The sequence below is a fragment of the Phaenicophaeus curvirostris genome, chromosome 3 (genome assembly GCF_032191515.1).
Source record: "Phaenicophaeus curvirostris isolate KB17595 chromosome 3, BPBGC_Pcur_1.0, whole genome shotgun sequence".
NCBI classification, from domain to species: Eukaryota; Metazoa; Chordata; class Aves; order Cuculiformes; family Cuculidae; genus Phaenicophaeus; species Phaenicophaeus curvirostris.
The window spans coordinates 98,247,387-98,268,835 of record NC_091394.1 but is presented as its reverse complement, the minus strand read 5'-3'; the positions used below and the strand labels follow the sequence as shown (position 1 = coordinate 98,268,835).

The 21,449-nt window shown below is 48.8% G+C and overlaps 1 protein-coding gene across 2 annotated transcripts in view; it reads left to right on the top strand.

Moving 5' to 3' along the window:
- The window catches only part of ZC3H3 (zinc finger CCCH-type containing 3), a 143,135-nt gene that overhangs the window by 45,953 nt on the left and 75,733 nt on the right, over window positions 1-21,449 (top strand). For both annotated transcript variants that reach the window (XM_069854758.1, XM_069854756.1), the window contains exon 4: window positions 4,590-4,746. In XM_069854758.1, coding sequence (XP_069710859.1) covers window positions 4,590-4,746 — 157 coding nt within the window. The remainder of the gene's footprint in view (window positions 1-4,589; window positions 4,747-21,449) is intronic.

Here is a 21,449-nt window from a genome sequence, read left to right as displayed (position 1 = left end):
CTCATCACTGTTTACAGCTGCCTGAAAGGAGGTTGTGGTGAGGTGGGTGCTGGTCTCTTCTCTCAAATGAAAGGTGACGGAATGAGAGGGAGTGGCCTCAAGTGGCACCAGGGGAGGTTGAGGTTGATTGTCAGGGAAAATTTCTTCACCAAAAGGCCCTTCAGGTACTAGAAGTCCATGATACAGTCTTCCTGGAGATATTAAGTCTCCTTTCCCTTCACTGCTCTGACCTTAAGCAATTAATAGGCTTCGAATTGGTTGAATACGTCATTAACATTTATTTTCACACCTACAGATGCTCTAGCCACACCGAATCATAGAATCATAGAATAGTTTGGGTTGGAAGGGACATTAAAGCCTATCCAATTCCAGCCCCCTGCCATGGGCAGGGACACTGCCCACTGGAGCAGGTTGCTCAAAGACCCATCCAACCTGGACTTGAACACCTTCAGGTGCTTCCCTGGGCAACCTGGGCCAGGGCCTCCCCACCCTCAGTGTGAAGTATTTCTTCCTAATGTCCCATTTAAATTTTTCCCTTTCGAATTTAAAGTCATTCCCCCTCGTCCTGTCACTCCATGCCCTTCCTGAGCTTTCTTGTAGTCCCTTCAGGTACTGGAAGGCCTTGATGAGGTCTCCCTGAAGTTGTAAGTTCTCCCAGGACACATAAGTTTTCCCCAGAGTTACAAGGTCTCCTCAGAGATATAAGTTTTCCCAGGAGCCATAAGGTCTCCCTAGAGATACAAAGTCTCGTCTTCGTCCACCACTCCATCCTTACACAATTATTAAGCTGGGAACAAGTTGAATTCCTCATTAACATTTCTTTTCACCCCTACATGCGCTTCAGCTGCCACCAATCATCCCAGACTCTCCCCAACCACCCCTCCACCACCATCCCCACGTCTCACACTCGCCCAAGCAACAAGAGGTCCCCAATTATTAGGACTTACAACGTGCCCCCCTCCCTGCTCAGCCGGGCTGGCACCTGGTAAACCCAATTCCCCGGCGATAATTGGATGGGGAATTCATGCCGGAGCTGCTCTTGTGTAAAATGCCTTCGCTCCCAGCTCCGGCATTAACCACCTCGTGAAAGAACCTCTCCGAAGAGCTTCCTTTTCTATTATTACTCGCAAGCGGAGGGGTTTTGTGTAGATAATCATGTTATTTAGATAGGATGTTGGTTTAATTCCCTTCATTACAGCCTCCCAGGGTTGTAATTTTTTCTCTCCGCGTGATGTATTCCCCGTGGCACATTTCACTCAAATCAAACACTTTTGGCTTTTATTACAAACAATACCCCAGCGTCCCCCGTTATCAGCCCGCCGCACACATGCCCGTTCCTCGCCGAGATCCAGAGGTCACTCCTAATGACTAATCGATCTCATTAGCTTGCCTAATTAAAAACTTTACTACCGCAGTGGAAGACAAACTAGGAAAAAAACTGCTTGCATCATATTTGAATGGGATATGAGCATCGTTTATCAGCCGGCACCCGCCGCAACGGGCCGTGCGCTGCTGAGCTTGGTGGTTTCTTTGGAGCCGTGTGTCCTCCGGGCACCGCTCGAAGCTTATGCAGCCACAAAAAGTGTAAAATCCTAGAATGGTTTGGGTTGTAACTGCAGGAAATTTAAGGTCGCGTTCAAGCCAAACCTTTCTGTGATTCTGCGTGACCCGTGTTAGAGGTTAACGTGCACCATGAAGCACAGAATCATGGAATGGTTCTGATTTGAAGGGATTTTAAAGATCATCCTGTTCCATCCCCGTGCCATGGGCAGCGAGGGACGCCTCCCACTGGACCAGGTTGCTCAAAGCCTCGTCCAACCTGGCCTTGAACACCTCCAGGGATGAGGTAGCCACAACTTATCTGGGCCACCTGGACCAGGGCCTCCCCACCCTCCCAAGGAAGAATTTCTTTCTAATGTTCCATGTAAACCTTCCCCCTTCCAATTTGAAGCCATTCCCCCTCGTCCCATCAATTCAGGCCCTTGGAAAAAGTCCCTCCCCAGCTTTCCTGGAGCCCCTGGAAAGCCACTCTAAAGTCTCCCTGGAGCCTTCTCTTCTCTAGGCTGAACAACCTCAACTCTCTCAGCCTATTCTCAGAGCAGAGGTTCTCCAGCTCTTGAATCATCTTTGTGGCCTCCTCTGGACCTGTTCCATGTTCTTGTTGTATTGGGGATTCCAGGACCGGACACAGGAGTCCAAGAGGGGTTTCATGAGAGAGTAGAAGGGCAGAATCCCCTCCCTTACCCTGCTAACCACGCTGCTTTGGATGCAGCCCCAGACACAATTGGCCTTCTGGGCTGTGAGCGTACATTGCTGGCTCATGTCAAGCTTCTCCAGCCCCAGCACCCCAAGTCCTTCTCCTCAGGGCTGCTCACTCACATTGTCCCCCAGCCTGTATTGAAACCAGATATCACCCCAACCCAGGTGCAGGACCTGCCCTTGGCCTTGTTGAACCTCCTGATATTCCCACAGCCTCACTTCTCCAGCTCGACCAGGTCCCTCTGGATGCCACCCTGTCCCTCTGGTGTGACAACTGCCCCACTGAGGTTGGTGAGACCTGCAAACATGCTGAGGGTGGCCTCGTTCTTGCTGTCTACATCATCAATGAAGATATCAAACAGCACTGTCCTAGTACGTGAGGACAGATGCAACATTTTCAGGGCAAATAACGACTCGGCTTTTCCCCCTCTCAACCTTGCAATAATTTTAACGAGCGAATCTCCAAGAAAAACACTCAGCCCTTTAAATCAGTTATAAAAGCAGAAGACGAAGCCTCAGCATGGCGTGTCGGCTTTAATTATCTGGGCAGTTAGAGCCGTGCGTTATAAAAGTCGGGCAATTAGAGGCGTTCCTTAAAGCCACAAAAAAAAATGCCGGTTCTCAAGTGGAGGAAAAGCCAGAGTCAAATGTAAAAGTGAAAATTGCAGGAAATATTCAGCAGAGTAAACTGTCGAGGAGATCATCCTGAAATATAAAATCATAGTACCGTGGAAGAGACCTTTGAGATCGTTGAGTCTGACCGTACCTGTCCACTGCTAAACCATAGCCCTCAGCACCTCATCTTCCCATCTTTTAAATCCCTCCAAGGATGGGGACTCCACCACCTCCCTGAGCAGCCTCTGCCAGCCTTTTAGTAGAGAACTTCACCACTCTTTTAGTAGAGCAATGTTTCCTAATGTCCAATCGGAACCTTCCCTGATTCAACTTGAGACCATTTCCTCTCATCTTATCCCTTGTTCCTTTGGAGAAGAGACCAACACTCACCTCACTACAACCTCTTTTTGGTAAAGAGTGAAGAGGTTGCTTCTCAGCTTCCATTTCTCCAGGCTAAACAACTTGAGGTCCCTCAGCTGCTTCTCATAACCCTTGTTCTCCAGCCCCTTCACCAGCTTCATTGCCCTTCTCTGGACGCGCTCCAACCCCTCAATGTCCTTCTTGGAGTGAGAAGCCCAAAACTGAACTAGGATTCGAGGTACGGCCTCACCAGCACCAAGTCCAAGGGCACAGTCCATTTTCTGGTCCTGCTAGCTGTGCTGTTTCTGATCCAAGCCAAGATGTCGTTGATGGATACGTGAACGATGAAATGCGTAAATCAGTTTGCATTGTAGATGTTGCGGTTGAATGTATTGTTGGTGAGTGCACGGTTCATCTGGTAGAATTTTGCTGCTGGGCTGGTGAGGTGCTGGACAATGTGCAACCAACCTGGTGAAGGGCCTTACGAAGACTGGCTGCAGAAAGTGGGATTGCTTAGCCTGGAGAAGGTGAGGCTGAGGGGACACCTTATTGCCCTCTGGAACTCCTTGAGAGGAGGTTCTAGTGATTGGTCTTTTCTCCTAAGTATCAAGTGATAGGACGAGACGAAATGGCCTCAAGTTGCACCAGGGGTGGGGTTTAGATTGGGTATTACAAAATGTTACTTCACCAAAAGGGTGGTCAATCACTGGCAGAGGCTGCCCAGGGAGGTGGTGGAGTCACCATCCCTGGAGGTGTTAAAAGAATGTGTAGATTTGTCATTTTGGGACATGGCTTAGGAGGCACAGTGGTGTTGGCCTGACATTGAACTGGATGATCTTAGAGGTCTTCCCCAACCTTAATGATTCTATGATTCTATAAGCATCTAGAGTAAGTTTGGGGTGGATTCCCTCCATCTTCTTCATGACCTTCTCCACCTCCTGTAATCCCAAGCAAGAGGAGACTTCTCCCGCTAAATCTCCTCACTTTAACAAGCTGTGTGTCCTTTTTTTTTCCCAACCTTAATTATTCTATGACTCTAAGCCAAGCATTTCATTCAAAGCCAGATTGGATGGAGCCTTGAGCAGCCTTGCCCGGAGGGAGGTGTCCCTACCCCTGGCAGGGGGGTTAGAACTGGATGTGCTTTAAGGTCCCTTCCAACCTAAACCGTTCTATGATTCTGTGATCTCTGAGAGCCGTTCTGTTACCATCAACCATGGTGGTACCACTCCTGATCCACCTTGGGGTTATTCTGTCCCTTTTACAGCTGCAGAATCATTGGAGCAGTTTTGATGAGGTCCCTTCTGGCCAACATGCACCTGAACTTCAAAACCTTTTTTCCGTTTGCTTTCTTGTAGGAGCCAACGTGCACTTCATAAAGAGCCCTCCAGCCAACAAGGTGATAAAGACGCGCTACAGGATAGTGAAGAAGATCGGGGTTTCTCCAGCTGGGTCCTTATCATCCTTCACCAGCCACATCCCCAACTGGAAGACGAGGCGTCCCATGACATCCAGGTAATTCTTCCATCCTTTGAACGCAACTGATTGAGATGCTGGCGGGTCAGGAAGCTCCTACGTTGTCTCTGTGTCGGGGTCGATGCTTGGTTTCTTTCTTTGTTTCACCACTTTGACACTGAGTTGATTGAGTTAAAGTGTGAAATCATGTTAGCAATCTCGTTAGCCTGAGTTGGTGGCCGATGGCTTCTTGTAGTCTGGAGCTCTGTGTTTATCCCTTGTCTGAATTAATTGTTCCCGTGAAGCGGTTAAATAAGCTGCAAGGAAGATGAATAAACACACATGCGTCCACATCAGTGTTGATCTGCTTGTAGGACATCTCTACAGAGGGATCTGGACAAGTTGGATCCATGGGATGAGACCAACAAGGCCAAGTGCTGGGTCCTGCACTTAGGGCACAACAGTCCCATGCAGCACCGGGCTTGGAGAAGAGAGGCTCAAAAGCTGCCTAGAGGAGAAGGACCCAGGGGTGTTGGTTGGGAGTGGCTGAACGTGAGTCAGCAGTGGCCTAGGTGGCCAAAAAGGCCAGCAGCATCTTGGCTTGGATCAGCCAGTGGGAGCAGGGCAGGGATTGTCCCTCTGTTCTCAGCATTGGTCAGGCCGTACCTTGAATCCTAGGTTCAGTTTTGGCCCCTCACTTCAAGAAGGATATTGAGGGGCTGGAGCGTGTCCAGAGAAGAGCAATGGAGCTTGGGAAGAGACTGGAGGACAAGGGTTATGAGGAGCGGCTGAGGGACCTGGGATTGTTTAGAATGGAGAAAAGAAGGTGGAGGGGATACCTCATCACTGTCTACAGCTACTTGAAAGGCGGTTCTTATTGAACTTGGTGTTGGTCTGTTCACCCAAGGAGCATGTGGTAGGAAGAGAGGAAATGGCCTCAAGTTGCACCAGGTCAGGTTCAGATTGGACATTAGGAAAAAGTTATTTACAGGAGGAGTGGTGAAGCCTTGAAAGAGGCTGCCCAGGGAGGTGGTGGAGTGTCCTTTGCTGGAGGTCTTTATGAAAAGTGTAGACGTGGCACTTCGGGACACGGTTTAGTTGGCACAGTGGTGTTGGGCTGCTGATTGGGCTCGATGATCTTAGAGGTCTTTTCTAACCTTAATGATTCTACAATTCTGTCATCAAATCAGTAATTATTGTGTTTCTTCTTCACCCCAAATAGAATAGTTTTAGAAGTATTATTTTTAATTTTTCTACGTGTGGCTCTTCCAGGCATGAGTGGTGAGGGAGAGAGAGTGAGGCTTCTTGTAGCTGTGTCCACTTTAATCTGGTGCCACTTGGTGACGTCCACATGCAGACGTTCAATCCAGTGCTATAATAGATGACCAAATTGGTTTTCTGGAGAGGTGGGAGATGTCCCATCCCTGGAAACATTCAAGATCAGGTTGGGTGGTTCTTTGAGCAACCTGATGCAGTTGAAGATGATCCTGCCCATTGCAGAGGGGTTGGAACTGGATGAGCTTTAAGCGTGCCTTCCGACCTAAACCAGTCTATGATCCTATGAACTTCAGCCTTAGTTCAGCTTCATCCCTGGAATCATTCGTGGCAAGGTTGGATGGGGCTTTGAGCAACCTTATGTAGTTGATATGTCCCAGCTCATTGCAGAGGGGTTGAACTGGATGGTCTTCAAAGAACAGTCCCTTCCAACCCAAGCCCTTCTATGATTCTATGAACTTCAGCCTTAGTTGACAGAAAGCATCTCAAGCTCCTGACTATTCAGCTCAGAGTCTTCTCTCGCCGCTTGTTACTCCAGATCTCGATGGTTGATGGATGGAGAACTGTGGTGAAGAAGGCAGGAGCTTCAGTCAGGGTTAGAGCCAGAATCTCCAACTGCTGGGTGGTGGCTCCTGCTCAACCAACCAGTGATTTTGCAGAGGAGCCACCACGATTGGCTGAAGAGCTGCCACCTGTAGAATAATTATATACGTATTAAACGTCGACTTCTTTAAATAATGGAGTTGAGGCCTTACGGCTCTTGCGGACAAATCTTGATAAAATGCCGTCAGCAAATTAAAACAATTATGGTTTAAAGGAGCAATAAATCTCTTACTTGGTCTCCCTGTTACCTTCGTTGTGTGTGATCAATCATCTGGGCTGTCTGGAGGAAACACATGGCAAGTGCTTCTCCTGGAGTGTTTATGGGTTTTTTCGTTCCATCCTCTTGGACCGGTAATGAGGAACAATCTGGGAGCTGCTTGCTGGGTTTTGCTAACCCAGTGGGAAGGTTTGGATCAGAGAATGGGTTATGTTGGAGTGGACCTCTAAGCCAGTTCCAACCCCTTGCCAGAGGCAGGGACACCTCCCAGTGGACTGGGTTGCTTAAATCCTCACCCAGCTGGGTCTTCAGCCCCTCCAGGGATGGGGCAGTCACAACTTCCCTGGGCAACCTGTGCCAGGAACTCAGCACCCTCATTGTGAAGAATTTCTTCTTGATGTCCTGTCTAATTCTTCCCTTTTCCAATGTAAAGCCATTCCTCTTCGTTCCATCATTCCAGGCCCTTGGAAAAAGTCCTGCCACAGTGTTCCTGGAGCCCCTTCAGGTAGTGGAAGCTTCTCTAAGATGTCCCTGGAGCCTTCTCCTCTCCAGGCTGAACGATCCCAACTCTTTCAGCCTGTCCCCATAGCAGAGGTGTTCCAGCCCTCGGATCATCTTTGTGGCCTCCTCTGGACTCATTCCAACAGTTCCATCTCCTTTTTCCTTTGAGGATTCCATAACTGGACACAGGACTCCAAGTGGGGTCTCACCAGAGCAGAGTAAAGGGGCAGAATCCCCTCCCTCACCCTGCTGGCCACAATTCTTCTGACGCAGCCCAGGACACAGTTGGCCTTCTGGGCTGTGAGCGCACATTACCTGCTCATTTTGAGCTTCTCCTCCCCCAGCACCCCAAGTCCTTCTCCTCAGGGCTGCTCTGACTCACATCGCCCCTCATCTGGTACTGAAGCCGCGGTTTGCCCTGACTCAGGTGTAGGACCTTGCACTTGGTGAACCTCATGAGGTTCACAGAGCCCCGCTTCTCCAACCTGTCCTGTTCCCTCTGGATGCCATCCCGACTGCAACCTGAAGCTCCAGGAACTCTGAAGCCTTCAGATACCCACCCACCCAGGTGCAGGACCTTGCCCTTGGGTTGACCTGCAGGCTGAGATGGAGAAGGAGATGGGAAAGGAGTGACAGGAGGAGTGACTGCAGGTCCTGAGTTGCCTGGTTCTCACCCTGGGTGATGAGTCGTGTCCTTCCCTTATCGCTGCTTTGCATGAAACTTCCCTGCTCTGCTGACTTCTCTTCGTGGCGATGGACAGGAGTGTATTTGAAATTAATTTTACTCCACTTTTTGTAATATTTTGGTTTTAAATAGATTTATAAGCGACTCGGGGGCTGTTTCTCCTAAATTTATGAAGATAATTTTCACTCTCTTGATAAGGTTAAATTTACACCTGCTATTTCCATATTAATTCACATTGCTAAGTGGATCTCATTTTCTTCCGTTCTTCTATCTAGCGAGCGTGGCCTTTCCTAATGCAATTTCCCCCCTCACTAAATCACTGTGATCGGGAGTCATGATCGAGTTAAATTAACTTAAATTAATTTACTTAATAAGAGCTCCAGATCATTGTGAATGAGGTTAAGATTTATGGATTCCCCTTTTCACTCCTCCCCCTTATCTCGCCTGGCTTTGCAGGAGTACAAAGCTCTGAAGGGTTGTGATTTGCTTGCCCTAAATTTCCTTTGCTCCTCTTGAGGGCATGGTTGGTCATCCCTTGGAAACTGTAGAGAGATGTCCTCCCGCTGTGCAGCCTCTTTCTGCTGAGTGAGTTACCATGGAGAAGTTGTCATCCAGAGGGACCTGGAGAAGCTGGAGAAAAAATTCTTCACAGAAAGGGTCATTGGTCACTGGCAGAGGCTGCCCAGGGAGGTGGTTGAGTCACCTTCCCTGGAGGTGTTTAAGGCACGGGTGGACGAGGTGCTGAGGGGCATGGTTTAGTGTTTGATGGGAATGGTTGGACTTGATGATCTGGTGGGTCTCTTCCAACCTGGTTATTCTATGATTCTATGATTCTATGATTCTGTGATTCTGTGATTCTATGATTCTATGAAGTGGAGCTGTGTGAAACACATGAGGTTCATAGAACAGTTTGAGTTGGAAGGGACCTTAAAGGTCATCCAATTCTTTCAACAAGGGCAAGGTCCTACACCTGGGTTGGGGCAATCTGTGGATGGATACGTGATTGAGAGCAGCCCTGAGGAGAAAGACTTGAGGTGCTCATTGATGAGAACCTCGACACAAGCCACCAACGTGCACTCACAGCCCAGAAGGCCAACTGTGCCCTGGGCTACCTCAGAAGAAGCATGGCCACCAGGGCGAGGAAGGGGATTCTGGTACATTGAGCGTTGACTCACTTTGAAGAGTTTCATTCTAAACCACTGATGCACATGTTTAAAAGAAGATTCTGCAAACAATAGTCTGGCTCTTATGGAGCTGCTTAGACGTTTCCTTCAGCATGCTTAGTGGTGCCTCCTGCAGGACAGTCCTACTCCTCCAGCGCTATAAATAAGTAAAGAAGATGAGATGATGTTTGTCAGAGAAACGCCTGCTCAATAGAAAATATTTGTCATCAGAGGAAAACCCAGTGTACTTTGCTTTTGTTTCTTTTCTTTGTGTTCCTTGGCCTGGAGCACGTTGAGTGGTAGAGTCATTGAATGGTTTGTGTTGGAAAGGACCTTAAAGCTCACCTAGTTCCAACTCCCTACCACAGACAGGGACACCTCCCACTGGATGAGGCTGCTCAAAGCCCCATCCAACCTGGCCTTGAACACCTCCAGGGGTGGGACAACCATGACTTCTCTGGGCAACCCGGGCAAGTGCCTCATCACCCTCCACATGAAGAATTTCATCCTAATGTCTCATCTAAATCTTCCCCCTTCCAGTTTAAAGCCATTCCCCCTCATCCTATCACTCACATACCCTTGGAAGAAGTCACTCCCGAGCTTCCTTTAAGCCCCTTCAGGTACTGAAGGCCACTCTAAGGTCTCCCTGGAGCCTTGTCTTCTCCAGGGTGAACAACCCCACCTGTATCAGCCTGTCCTCAGAGCAGAGGGTGCTCCAGCCTTTGCAGTGCAGGGATAGGATGAGGGGAAACAGTTTTAAGCTGAAAATGGGGAGGTTGAGATGAGATATTGGGAAGAAATTATTTATGATGAGGGTGGTGAGACACTGGTTGCCCAGAGAAGTCATGGCTGGCTTGTGTCTGGAAGTGTTGAGGGCCAAGTTGGATGGGGTCTTGAGCAACCTGATCCAGTGGGAGGTGTCCATGGCAAGGATTTGGAATTAGACGGGCTTTGAGGTCATTTCCAACCCAAACCATTCCACGATTCTGTGGTTGGCGAAGGATCCTGAATGTTTTACGTGTCCCTACCTATGGCAGGGGGTGTGAACTGGATGATCTTTAAGGTCCCTTCTAACCCAAACGATTCTGTGATTGATGAAGGATCTTGAACATCATGAAATCCCGGAAGCATGAAATCATAGAATTGTGGAATCACAGAATCAGGGAATCATGGAACCATAGAATTATGGAATCATAGAATCTCTTGGTTGGAAAAGCCCTTTGAGATCATTGAGTCTAACCGTTCCTGTCCATCACAACCCAACAGGCAGAGGTTGGGGTGCCAGGAGTTAATTCCTTGTTATAGGATGATAAAATCCCTCTCCTCCTCACTGGCTTTGGATGTGTTGATGTATAAAAAGGACTCAAAACATGAAAAAAAGGAGTTGAAATGTGAAAAGAGGAGTCGAAACGTGACGAATGGCCTTAAAGTCCCCTTTGATTTTGTTCTACTCCAATTCAATGACAGGAAAGCGAGGAGTAAACACAAAGCCCGTGTTAAGCAGATCACTCGCAAAGCCGTTTCCATCACCTTTCAAATCGGCCGTGTCATGGATTCTGTGAGTTGGCGGCTCCTGTTTTGTTTTCTTTTCTTTGGTCTGGGTTGTAAATTCGCTTTTAATCGCCTCGACGTGGGCTTTGACGAGGTTTAAGGCTCTGAGCGCGGTTTTGTATTGAAGGGATGTGAAACTATTCTCCCAAATGACATCTCATTAACGTCAAATCCATCTGCTGGGATGGGAGACGTTCAAGACATGCGGAACCCGCACTTCCCAGGGGAAAAGGCATAGTTTTTTTCCAATAGGAACCACTTTTAATCTCTTTAATGAGGCTGGAGGGGACGCGCACCCCGCTTTGTTGCTGAGCAGCCCTGATCTGACCCCGCGGAATCCCGGCCCACGAGGGGCTTTGGGGAACAAGAACGACATCCTCTCTGATGGAAAAGCTTGGGGTAAAGTGTCCTCAAGCTCTCCCCAGGCTCAAATACCGGCCCTTGGCCGCTCTCGCCTGCCTTTTCCTCTTTCCCTTCGGCTTTTTTTCCATTTTTTTCTTTTTTCTACTTTTTTTCTTCTTTTTCTCCTTCCTCTTCTTAACGTTTTTTTACCTTTGCTTTTTTATTCTTTTTCCTATCCCCTTCTTATTCTTTCCTCTTTCCTTTTCTTTTTTCTATTTTTATTTTTTACTTTTTTTCTCTTTTCCTTTTCCTTCTCTTTTTCCTTCTCCTCTTCCTTATCCCTTTTTTCTTCTTTTCCCTTTTATCTTCTTTTTTTTGTTTTTTTCTTTTCCTTTCTCCTCCTCATTGTCGTCCTCCTCCTTCCCCTTCCCCTTCCCCTTCCCCTTCCCTTTCCTTTTGTTTCCTTTTCCTTTATCCTTTTTCTTTTTTCTTCCTCTTTTTCCTTTTTCCTTCTTTTTTCCCTTTTTCTCTTTCTTTTTCCTTTTTTCTTCTTTTTCCTTTTTTTTCCTTCCCTTTCCCTTTTCTTTTACTTCTTTTCATTTTTCTTTTTTTTCCTTTTCTTCCCCCCCTCCTCATTTTCCTCCTTTTTTCCCCAGTTTCCTTATTACTCCCCCCAAATCCCAGCTAACACTTAGCTGCTCTCAAGCTTCCCACCGGGCTCGCTGAGCCCCACATTCCAAGGGGCGGCTTTGCAGGAGGAACCTGGGGCTGCACCACCCCTACCCCGTCCCTGCCTGGGCCATCTTCCCAATCCTCCCAGTCCTCCCAGTTCCCCCCATACTGGGACAACCTCTCACTGTGTTGTATTTCCCCACCTGGGTTGGTGCAGTCCCTGATTTCAGTACACGATGAGGGGTGATGTGATGGAGAGCAGCCCTGCAGAGAAGGACCAGGGGTGCTGGTCGATGAGAAGCTCGAAATGAGCCGGTAGTGTGGGCTCGCAGCCCAGAAGGCCAACTGCGTCCTGGGCTGCATCAAAAGGAGTGTGGCCAGCAGGTCGAGGGAAGTGATTCTGCCTCTCTATTCCTCTCTTGTGAGACCTCATCTGGAGTCCTGTGTCCAGTTCTGGAATCCTCAACAGAAGAAGGAGATGGAGCTGTTGGAACGGGTCCAGAGGAGGCCACAAATATGATCAGAGGGCTGGAGCACTTCCCTTAGGGGAGAAGCTGAGAGAGTTGGGCTTGTTCAGCCTGGAGAAGAGAAGGCTCCCAGGAGATCTTATGGTGACCTTCCAGTACCTGTGAGGGGCTCCAAGAAAGCTGGAGAGGGACTGTTCGTAAAGGCTTGTGGCGGTAGGATGAGTGGGAACGGGTATAAACTGGAGAGGGGCAGATTTAGGCTTGATGATCTCTAAAGCCCCTTCCAACCCTAACTATTCTATAGTTCTGTGATTCTAAGAAAAAGCTGGAATTCTCCATTTTTTCACCCAATCTCAAAAGTCTCGTTTTCTGCTCAAAACCAGCATACGTCCAGCATGGGATGAAATCTCCAAGCAAGAAAAGACCCAGGTTTTAGGGAACTGGGGGCTTCAAAGATACTTCAGGCTCCAGGAAAGGGCAGATCCAAGATGAACACAACAACCCCGCTGAGTAAACAACCCCCCGTGGCCTCCCCAGGTTCAAGCGCGACAGTTTTCTCTTTAATCGAATCCATTCCAAACTCGACAACGCCATTAACCAAAATTAAAAAGAAGAAAATCCCATTATTCTTAAGTATTTTCATATGCATTTAAAGCTGGTGGTTAACCTCTGAGTCCTGCTTTTATTTGGTTTTCATTAGTTCCTCCGAAGTTGAGCTCGATTACTGCAGCCAACCCGGTGAGGAGGGAGCCAGCGCTCCCCCCGCTGATGCCAGCAGCATCGAATCCGTGCAAAACCAGCACAAAATCATAGAATCATCGAAGAGTTTGGGTTCGAAGGGACCTTAAGGATCATTTATATCCAACCCCCGCTGCCATGGGCGGGGACATCCCATTGGATCAGGCTGCCCAAGGCCCCATCCAACCTGGCCTTGAACACCTGCAGGGATGGGGCAGCCACAGTTTCCCTGGGCAACCTGTTCCAGTGTCTCACCACTCTTATGGTGAAGAAATTCTTCCTTATATCAAGCCTAAATCTGCCCCTCTCCAATTTATACCCGTCCACCCTCGTCCTATCACTCCAAGCCTTTGTGAGCAGTCCCTCTTCAGCTTTCTTGGAGCCCCTTTCAAGTTCTGGCAGGTCACTATAAGATCTCCTGGGAGACTTCTCTTCTCCAGGCTGAACAAGCCCAACTCTCTCAGCTTCTCCCCTAAGGGAAGTGCTCGAGCCCTCGGATCATCTTTGTAGTCTTCTCTGGACCCATTCCAACAGTTCCAGCTCCTTTTTCTGTTGAGGGTTCCAGAACTAGACACAGTGTTCCAGATGAGGTCTCACAAGAGAGGAATAGAGGGGCAGAATCACTTCCCTCGACCTGCTGGCCACGCTTCTTTAGACGCAGCCCAGGATATAGTTGGCCTTCTGGGCTTCTTCTTGCCTTTCTGAGCTGGTGAGGTGCACTCAACAGCCCTCGTCTTGTGTTATTTGGGAGGAGTGCATTGAATTTCCTGCAGAGGTCGAGGACAAAACCTTGTTCCCAGGATCTTAAAGCACATTGGGATAATCATAGAATCATGGAATGGTTTGAGTTGGAAGGAACTTTAAAGCCCATCCAGATCCCACCCTCTGCCATGGGTAGGGACACCTCCCAGTGCAAGTGATTTGATGCATCATGATTTGGTGATAGGACGAGAAGAAGTGGCCTCAAGTTGCACCAGGGCAGGTTCAGATTGGACATCAGGAAGGATTTCTCCACGCAAAGGGTTCTCAGGCACTGGCAGAGGCTGCCCAGGGAGGTGGTGGAGTCTCCATCCCTGGAGGTGTCTGAAAGCCGAGTAGATGAGGTACTCGGGAATGGTTTAGTAGTGGACAGATACAGTTGGACTTGATGATCTCAAAGCTCTTTTCCAACCAATCAATTTTATGATTCTATTAAATGCTTCATTTAGGAGGTGCTGAGGCATAACAGGGGGTTTGGAGTTTTCCACACTGACCCCATCACCTTCCAGTCACATCGTGGTGGTGCTCAAGCATTAGCAGCTCCCAAACTAAGTGGAGAAATTCCTGGTGGGGACTTTAACCAGTACGTGGGGTACCACTGATGTCGTATAACATTGCAGTGTGCTCGCAAACGGTTGTATCGTAGCTTTTCAAGAGCTTCCACTCATGAGGAACGTCTTGCTGCCTGGTTGCTCCCACTGCATGTCACATTAAGCCAATACATTTTACTTAGTGGTTATAATAGGCAGGGAGCGCGCCTGCGGTCTGTTGGTAGAGGATTTGCTGATGAGTGGGAATTCATTAGCTGGGATTTTATTTCCCCTCTTTTGTGACGGCCTCTCTGTGCTTTCAGAGTAGAGCAGCTATCAAAGAAAAGCAGAACATCCTTAGTGAGGAGGTTTATGCAGATTAAAAATCGGGAGTTTTCAGCTGCGCATCAGCAGTTTTGAGTCAGGGATGAATTTTTTTGGCGCAAAACTCAGGTGGGAGGTGGGAAAGTTTGTGCCCAGGCAACCAGAGAGGTCATCTCCAGTGTTGGGGAACCCATTTCAGGTGCTGTGACACCAGAATTCAGGGGATCCTCCCCATGTCGTGGCTTTGCACTGCACGGTTGGGTCTACATGTTGTAGAATCAGAGTGCTTTGAGTTGGAAAGGACCTTAAAGACCATCTAGTTCTAATCCCCCTGCCATGTCTTCTTCTGGAGCCTCCACCTGGCAGCCTTTGCAATGAGCGGGAATGGGTTTAAGCTGGAAGAGGGGAGATTTCATAGAATCATAGAATCATAGAAAAACCAGGTTGAAAGAGACCCACCAGATCATTGAGTCCAACCATTCCTATCAAACGCTAAACCATGCCCCTTAGCACCTCGTCCACCCGTGCCTTAAACACCTCCAGGGAAGGTGACTCAACCACCTCCCTGGGCAGCCTGTTCCAGTGCCCAATGACCCTTTCTGTGAAGAACTTTTTCCTAATGTCCAGCCTAAACCTCCCCTGGCAGAGCTTGAGGCCATTCCCTCTTGTCCTGTCCCCTGTCACTTGGGAGAAGAGGCCATCACCCTCCTCTCTACAACCTCCTTAAGAAGAAATCCGTTACTGTGAGAGTGGTGAGGCCCTGGCACAGGTTGAGTAGAGAAGCTGTGGCTGCCCCATCTCTGGAGGTGTTCAAGGGCAGGTTGGATCAGAGTTTGAGCAACATGATCCAGGGGGAGTTGTCCCTGCCCACGGCATGCTGGTGGAACTGGATGATCTTTTAAGTTCACTTTGAAGCCAAACCATTCTATGATTCTATGATTTAAGAAATAAAAAGTGAAGAGGGGAGTGCAGAGCAGTTGAACGGCAGCTCCACGCTGCAGAAATGACCCAAATCGCTTCTCACCACCTCCCAGTGATGGTCCAGTCGTGCTACCTTTGTTCAAACCTTGCCGCGTGACGGCTGTGCTGGGCCACATCCAACTGCTGCCGGCATCTGGGCTTCTTGCACCATGCTGTGCCCGGGCAGGTCTCAGGGCTCGGGAAAGAGTTTGTGGGGGCACAGAGGTCACTTGGCAACTCCTCAAGCATCATTTTCAACTGATTAATTCTTTCCAGGCTAAGTAAACATTTTATCTCATTTCAAGCTGGAGGATGGATCCATCTGTTTCTTACTGGCGTGAGAAAAAGGCTGGAAGAAACTATTGGATTAGAATTGTGGAGTGAATTGTGGAATGATTTGGGTTTGAAGGGACCTTAAAGCACATCTAGTTCCACCTCCCCTACCAGGGGCATGGACACCTCCCACTGGATCAGGTTGCTCAAAGGCTCATCCAACTTGGCCTTGAACGCTTCCAGGGATGGGGCAGCCATGACTTCCCTGGGCAACTTAGGCCACTTCCTCACCACCCTCAGTGTGAAGAATTTCCTCCTAATATCTCTGGTATCCCCAGAGCCTTCTCTTCTCCAGGTTGAACAACAACAACGCACTCAGCCTGTCCTCAGACCAGAGGGGCTCCAGCCCTTGGGTCATCTTTGTGGCCCCTTCTGGATGCATTTCAACAGTTCGATCTTCTTGTGTTGGGGATTCCAAAACTGATCACAGGATTCCAGGTGGGGTCTCATGAGGGTGGAACAGAATCCCCTCCCTCATCTTGCTGGCCACACTGCTTTGGATGCAGCCCAAGACACGTTTGACCTTCTGGGCTGCAAGCCCACATTGCTGTCTCGCGTTGAGCTTCTCATGGCGCACCCCCCCATTCCGTTTCAGAATGCAGAAGGATGTTTATGTGGTGGGTTCTGCTCCCCCTCTGAGCAAACCCTTTCCTGGCAGAAAAGGAAAGACTGAGTGGGTGTCACACTCAGCTGCCTCATTAATCAGAAGCCCGTTAAAATTGCGCTGGTTTCCATGTCCTTATAGATGATGGTTAAGAGATAAAATGGTGTTGGGCTGATGGTTGGACTGGGTGATCATAGAGTTCTTTTCCAACCTTAATAGTTCTTCCTCATGAGGATGGTGAGGCCCTGGCCCAGGTTGCCCAGAGAAGTTGTGGATGTCCCATCCCTGGAGGTGTTCAAGGCCAGGCTGGATGAGGCTTTGAGCACCCTGATCCAGTGAGAGGTGTTTCTGTCCATGGCAGGGAGTTGGAACTGGGTGGGCTTGAAGGTCCCTTCCAACCCAAACCATTCCATGATTCCATTAAAATGGTTTAAGAAGTTCTGAACATCAAGTTTTGGAGTGCCAGCACGACTGAGCCTTAAAGAGCCTTTAAGGTTGAAAAAGACTTCTAAGATCATCAAGTCCAACCATCAACACAACACCATATGCCTACCACTCTTCATAAAGAAGAACTCCAAGAGCTTTGCAGGGCAGCAGTATCTGTTCTCCAGGGCCTGGAAAGGGCTCCACACAATGAGGAGAAGAAATGGAGAAGGGAAATGCTGTGGTGCCTGCAGAGCAGGCTCGCAAATCACTTCCGGCAGGCGTGTTTTGCTCTTGGGTTGAGATAATGACACTTTCCAGTTGAGTTTAGGTGTGTTATGCTTGATATGGAGACAAATAGGAGCCAGCAGTGGCCGAGGTGGCCAAGAAAGCCAGCAGCATCCTGGCCTGGATCAGGAATAGTGTGGCCAGCAGGACCAGGGCAGTGATTGTGCCACTGGACTTGGCCTTGGTGAGGCCAAACCTCGAGTCCTGGGTTCAGTTTTGGGCCCCTCACTCCAGGAAGGACATTGAGGGGCTAGAGTGCTTCCAGAGAAGGGCAGTGAACCTGGTGAAAGGTCTGGAGAACAAGGTTTATAAGTAGCAGCTGAGGGATCTGGGATTGTTTAGCCTGGTGAAAGGAGGCTGAAGGGAGGCTTTATCACTGTCTAGAACTCCCTGAAAGGAGGTTGTGGTGAGGTAGGTCCTGGTGTCTTCTCCCAGGTGATAGGATGAGAGGGAATGGCCTCAAGTTGCACCAAGGCAGGTTCATATTGGACATTATGAAACACTTTCTCCTGGAAATGGTTCTCCGGCACTGGCAGAGGCTGCCCAGACAGGTGGTGGAGTCTCCATCCTGAGAGGTGTTTAAAAGACAGGTAGATGAGGTGCTTAGGGATCTAGTTTAGTAGTGGACAGGTATGGTTGGACTCGGTCTCAAAGGTCTTTTCCAAGCACCTCCCTGAGCAGCCTCTTCCAGTGCCTGTGAACCCTTTCCATGAAGAAATTTTTCCTGATATCTGATGTTTCAGTGTGAGGCTGGATTTACGTCCACTCTTGGCATGGATGCCCCTTTGGTGAGGCTCGTGGTGAAGCAAACCATCTGCATCTGGCAGCTTCTCTGCCCCCCATCTTTCTATTCGTCCATCCCTGGGCACCAGCTGGGCGCCGCAGCATCTGCACCTCCTCTCCTGGAAGGAGAATTTGGAGGAGGAGAAGTGGAGGTCTGTGAGGTCACAGCTGTTAAAGCTGGGAAAGTGCGAAAGAAAGGTCAGATGGGTTCCCAAACTTGGCATGATTGTGACGGCCACCTGTCTGCAAGCCTCAACGGGTTTCCATGCTGAAATTTGTTTGGATTGCAAAGAATTTCCTTTAATATCACCCTAAATGAATCCAGATTTAATTATTTAATAAAGGGAAGGGATTGTGCCCTGGGCTCGGCTTTGGTGAGGCCACACCTTCCATCCTTTGGGCACTTCTGGGCCCCTCACTCCAAGAAGATCATTGAGGGGCTGGAGTGCGTCGGGAGAAGAGCAGTGGAGCTGGGGAAGGGGCTGGAGAACCAGGGTTATGAGGAGAGGCTGAGGGACCTGGGATTGTTTAGCCTGAAGGAGAGCAGAGGAAACCTCATCACTGTCTACAGCTCCCTGAAAGGAGGTTGTAGTGAGGTGAGGGTTGGTCTCTTCTCTCAAGTGATAGGACGAGAGGGAATGGCCTCAAGTTGCATCAGGGCAAGTCAGATTAAACATCAGGAAGGATTTCTCCACCCAAAGGGTTCTCAGGCACTGGCAGAGGCTGCCCAGGGAGGTGGTGGAGTCCCCATACCTGGAGGGATTAAAAAGCCGGGTAGATGAGGTGCTGAGGGATGGTTTAGTAGTGGACAGGTACAGTTGAGCTTGATGGTCTCAAAGGTCTTTTCCAATCAAGTGTTTCTATGTTTCTATGAAATACGGTTTATTGAATTATTGGTAGTGAATTCTGATCGTTCCTGCAATCCTCTGTCATAGAAAAGAGGTGGTGAATGGAGACAGCAAGGGACATATCTCCAGGGGAAACCTAAAGCCATTCTGGTTCGAGATGTTTTAGAGGGAAAAAGGTTTTCTGCCTCGGTAAGAAGGAGCGGGGGTTGTGGAAGGCAGCGTCACTGCTGGTTTTAAATTCCTTCTTAAATGCGAGGTTAAAACGGGGCATTATTTTTGGCACACGGGAAGGAACTTCCTTTGGGGGAGTCGTGTCCATGAGTGGGAATGTTTTTCTGTTCTGAAAGAGAGGAGGTGGAAATGAGACATAGGAAGAAATGTTCTCCTGTAAGGGTGGGGAGGCCCTGGCCCAGGATGCCCAGAGCAGCGGTTGCTGCCCCGTCCCTGGAGGTGCTGAAGGCCAGGTTGGATGGGGCTTGGTGCAACCTGATCCAGTGGGAGGTGTCCCTGCCCATGACAGGGGGGTTGGAATTAGATGATCTCTAAGGTCCCTTCCAACCCAAACCATGCTATGATACTATTATTTGTGTGTGGATCCGAGTGTCCTGTATCAAATGTGCTGTAGAAATGTGGGGTCTTTTCACGGCACTTGTGGTCACGGGGCTGTTCTGAACTTAAGAATAAAAACCCAAGGAATAAGAGGGGATGAAAAACCACTCCTTGGACAATGCAGGAAGCCGTAACTGTGGGGAGGGGCAAAACATATTGAATGGAGTCTGAACATGAGCCAGCAGCGTGCCCAGGTGGCCAAGAAGGCCAATGGCATCTTGGCTTGTGTCAGAAACAGCGTGACCAGCAGGTCCAGGAAGGTTATTCTGCCCCTGGACTCGGCATTGGTGAGACTGCTCCTCGAATCCTGTGTTCAGTTCTGGGCCCCTCACCACAAGAAGGATGTTGAGGCTCTGGAACGAGTCCAGAGAAGAGCAATGAAGCTGGTGAAGGGGCTGGAGAACAAGTCTTACGAGGAGCGGCTGAGAGAGCTGGGGTTGTTTAGCCTGGAGAAGAGGAGGCTGAGGGGAGACCTAATTGCTCTCTATAACTACCTGAAAGGAGGTTGTAGAGAGGAGGGTGCTGGCCTCTTCTCCCAAGTGACGGGGGACAGGACAAGAGGGAATGGCCTCAAGTTCCATCAGGGGAGGTTCAGGCTGGACATTAGGAAGACAGAAGGGGTCATTTTTCACAGAAGGGGTCATTGGGAACTGGCAGAGGCTGCCCAGGGAGGTGTTTGAGTCACCATCCCTGGAGGTGTTTAAGGCACGGGTGGATGAGGTGCTGAGGGACATGGTTTAGTGATTGAAAGGAAGGTTGGACTCGATGATCCGATGGGTCTTTTCCAACCTAGTGATTCTGTGATTCTGTGATTCTTTCCTGAAAAGTGGTGAAGCACTGGAAGAGGTTGTCCAGGACAGTGGTGGAGTCCCCATCCCTGGAGGCGTTTAAACACCAGATAGATGAGGTTCTCAGGCCTGTAGGTTAGTGGTGTACAGGTACAGTTGGACTCTGATCTCAAAGCTCTTTTCCAACCAAGCCATTCTATGATTCTATAATCAGAACCTCCTCGTACACAGGGAGGATGTGCCTCCCTGAGCCACTTCGAGCACTCTGCCCACTATGGGACAACGCTTTGAGCTCCTGGGTCCCTTTTTGCCTGCGCTGGTGAAACTTGCCTCCGTTTTTCCTTTATTTTTCCTGTTGTCGATGCCGTAGCGAGGCTTCCCAGCCAGGTTTTTTGAACACTTTTCTTTGATGAGAACAGTCGGTTACGACTCCCCAAGTGCCGTAAAAGTTAATGTGATGGTCGCTCTGCGCCCGTGCTCATTTATATAATTTTTTATGTTATGAAACAGGACAGGGAGCTTAGTGACTTATTACTATTCATTTCGTTTCGACGCAGTAAATATTGATTCAGTTGGGGGTTTTCAATTTAAACCGCTCGGCGATTATATAAAATATTACCAGGCTCGGAAATTATGCTTACCGATCCCTTCGGCTGCTCATTAACGAAGGAGTGCAATTTTTAGATCCCTTTGCTTTCATCATTCTAATAAATGGGTTAAGCTGCCTTTTTTTTTCCCCGCACAGGAGGTGCTCTAGACTCAGTGAGGAGGGGTTTGACAGCCTCGACGCAGCTCTTAATTTGGAGTTCGTTTCAAAGGATTTCATGGAATGGTTTGAGTTGGAAGAGACCTTAAAGATTGTACATTCATGGAATCATGGATTGGTTTGGTTTGGAAGGGACCATAAAGATCATAGAATCATAGAATCATAGAATCATGGAATGGTTTAGATTGGAAGGGACATTAAAAATCATAAGGTCATGGAATCATGGAATGATTTGGGTTGGAAGGGACCGTAAAGATTGTGGATTCATAGAATCATGCAGTGGTTTAGGATGGAAGGGACCTTAAAGACTGTAGAATCATGGAATCAAGGAAAGGTATAGGTTGGGAAGGATCTTAAAGATCATCCAATTCCAATATTCCTGCCATGGGCAGGGGCCTCATCCAACCTAGCCTTCAACACTTCCAGGAGTGGTGCATCCACAGCGTCCCTAGGAAACCTGTTACAGTGCCTCACCATCCTGATTGCAAAGAATTTCTTCCTAATGTCCCATCTCAGTCTTCCCTCTTCCGAGTT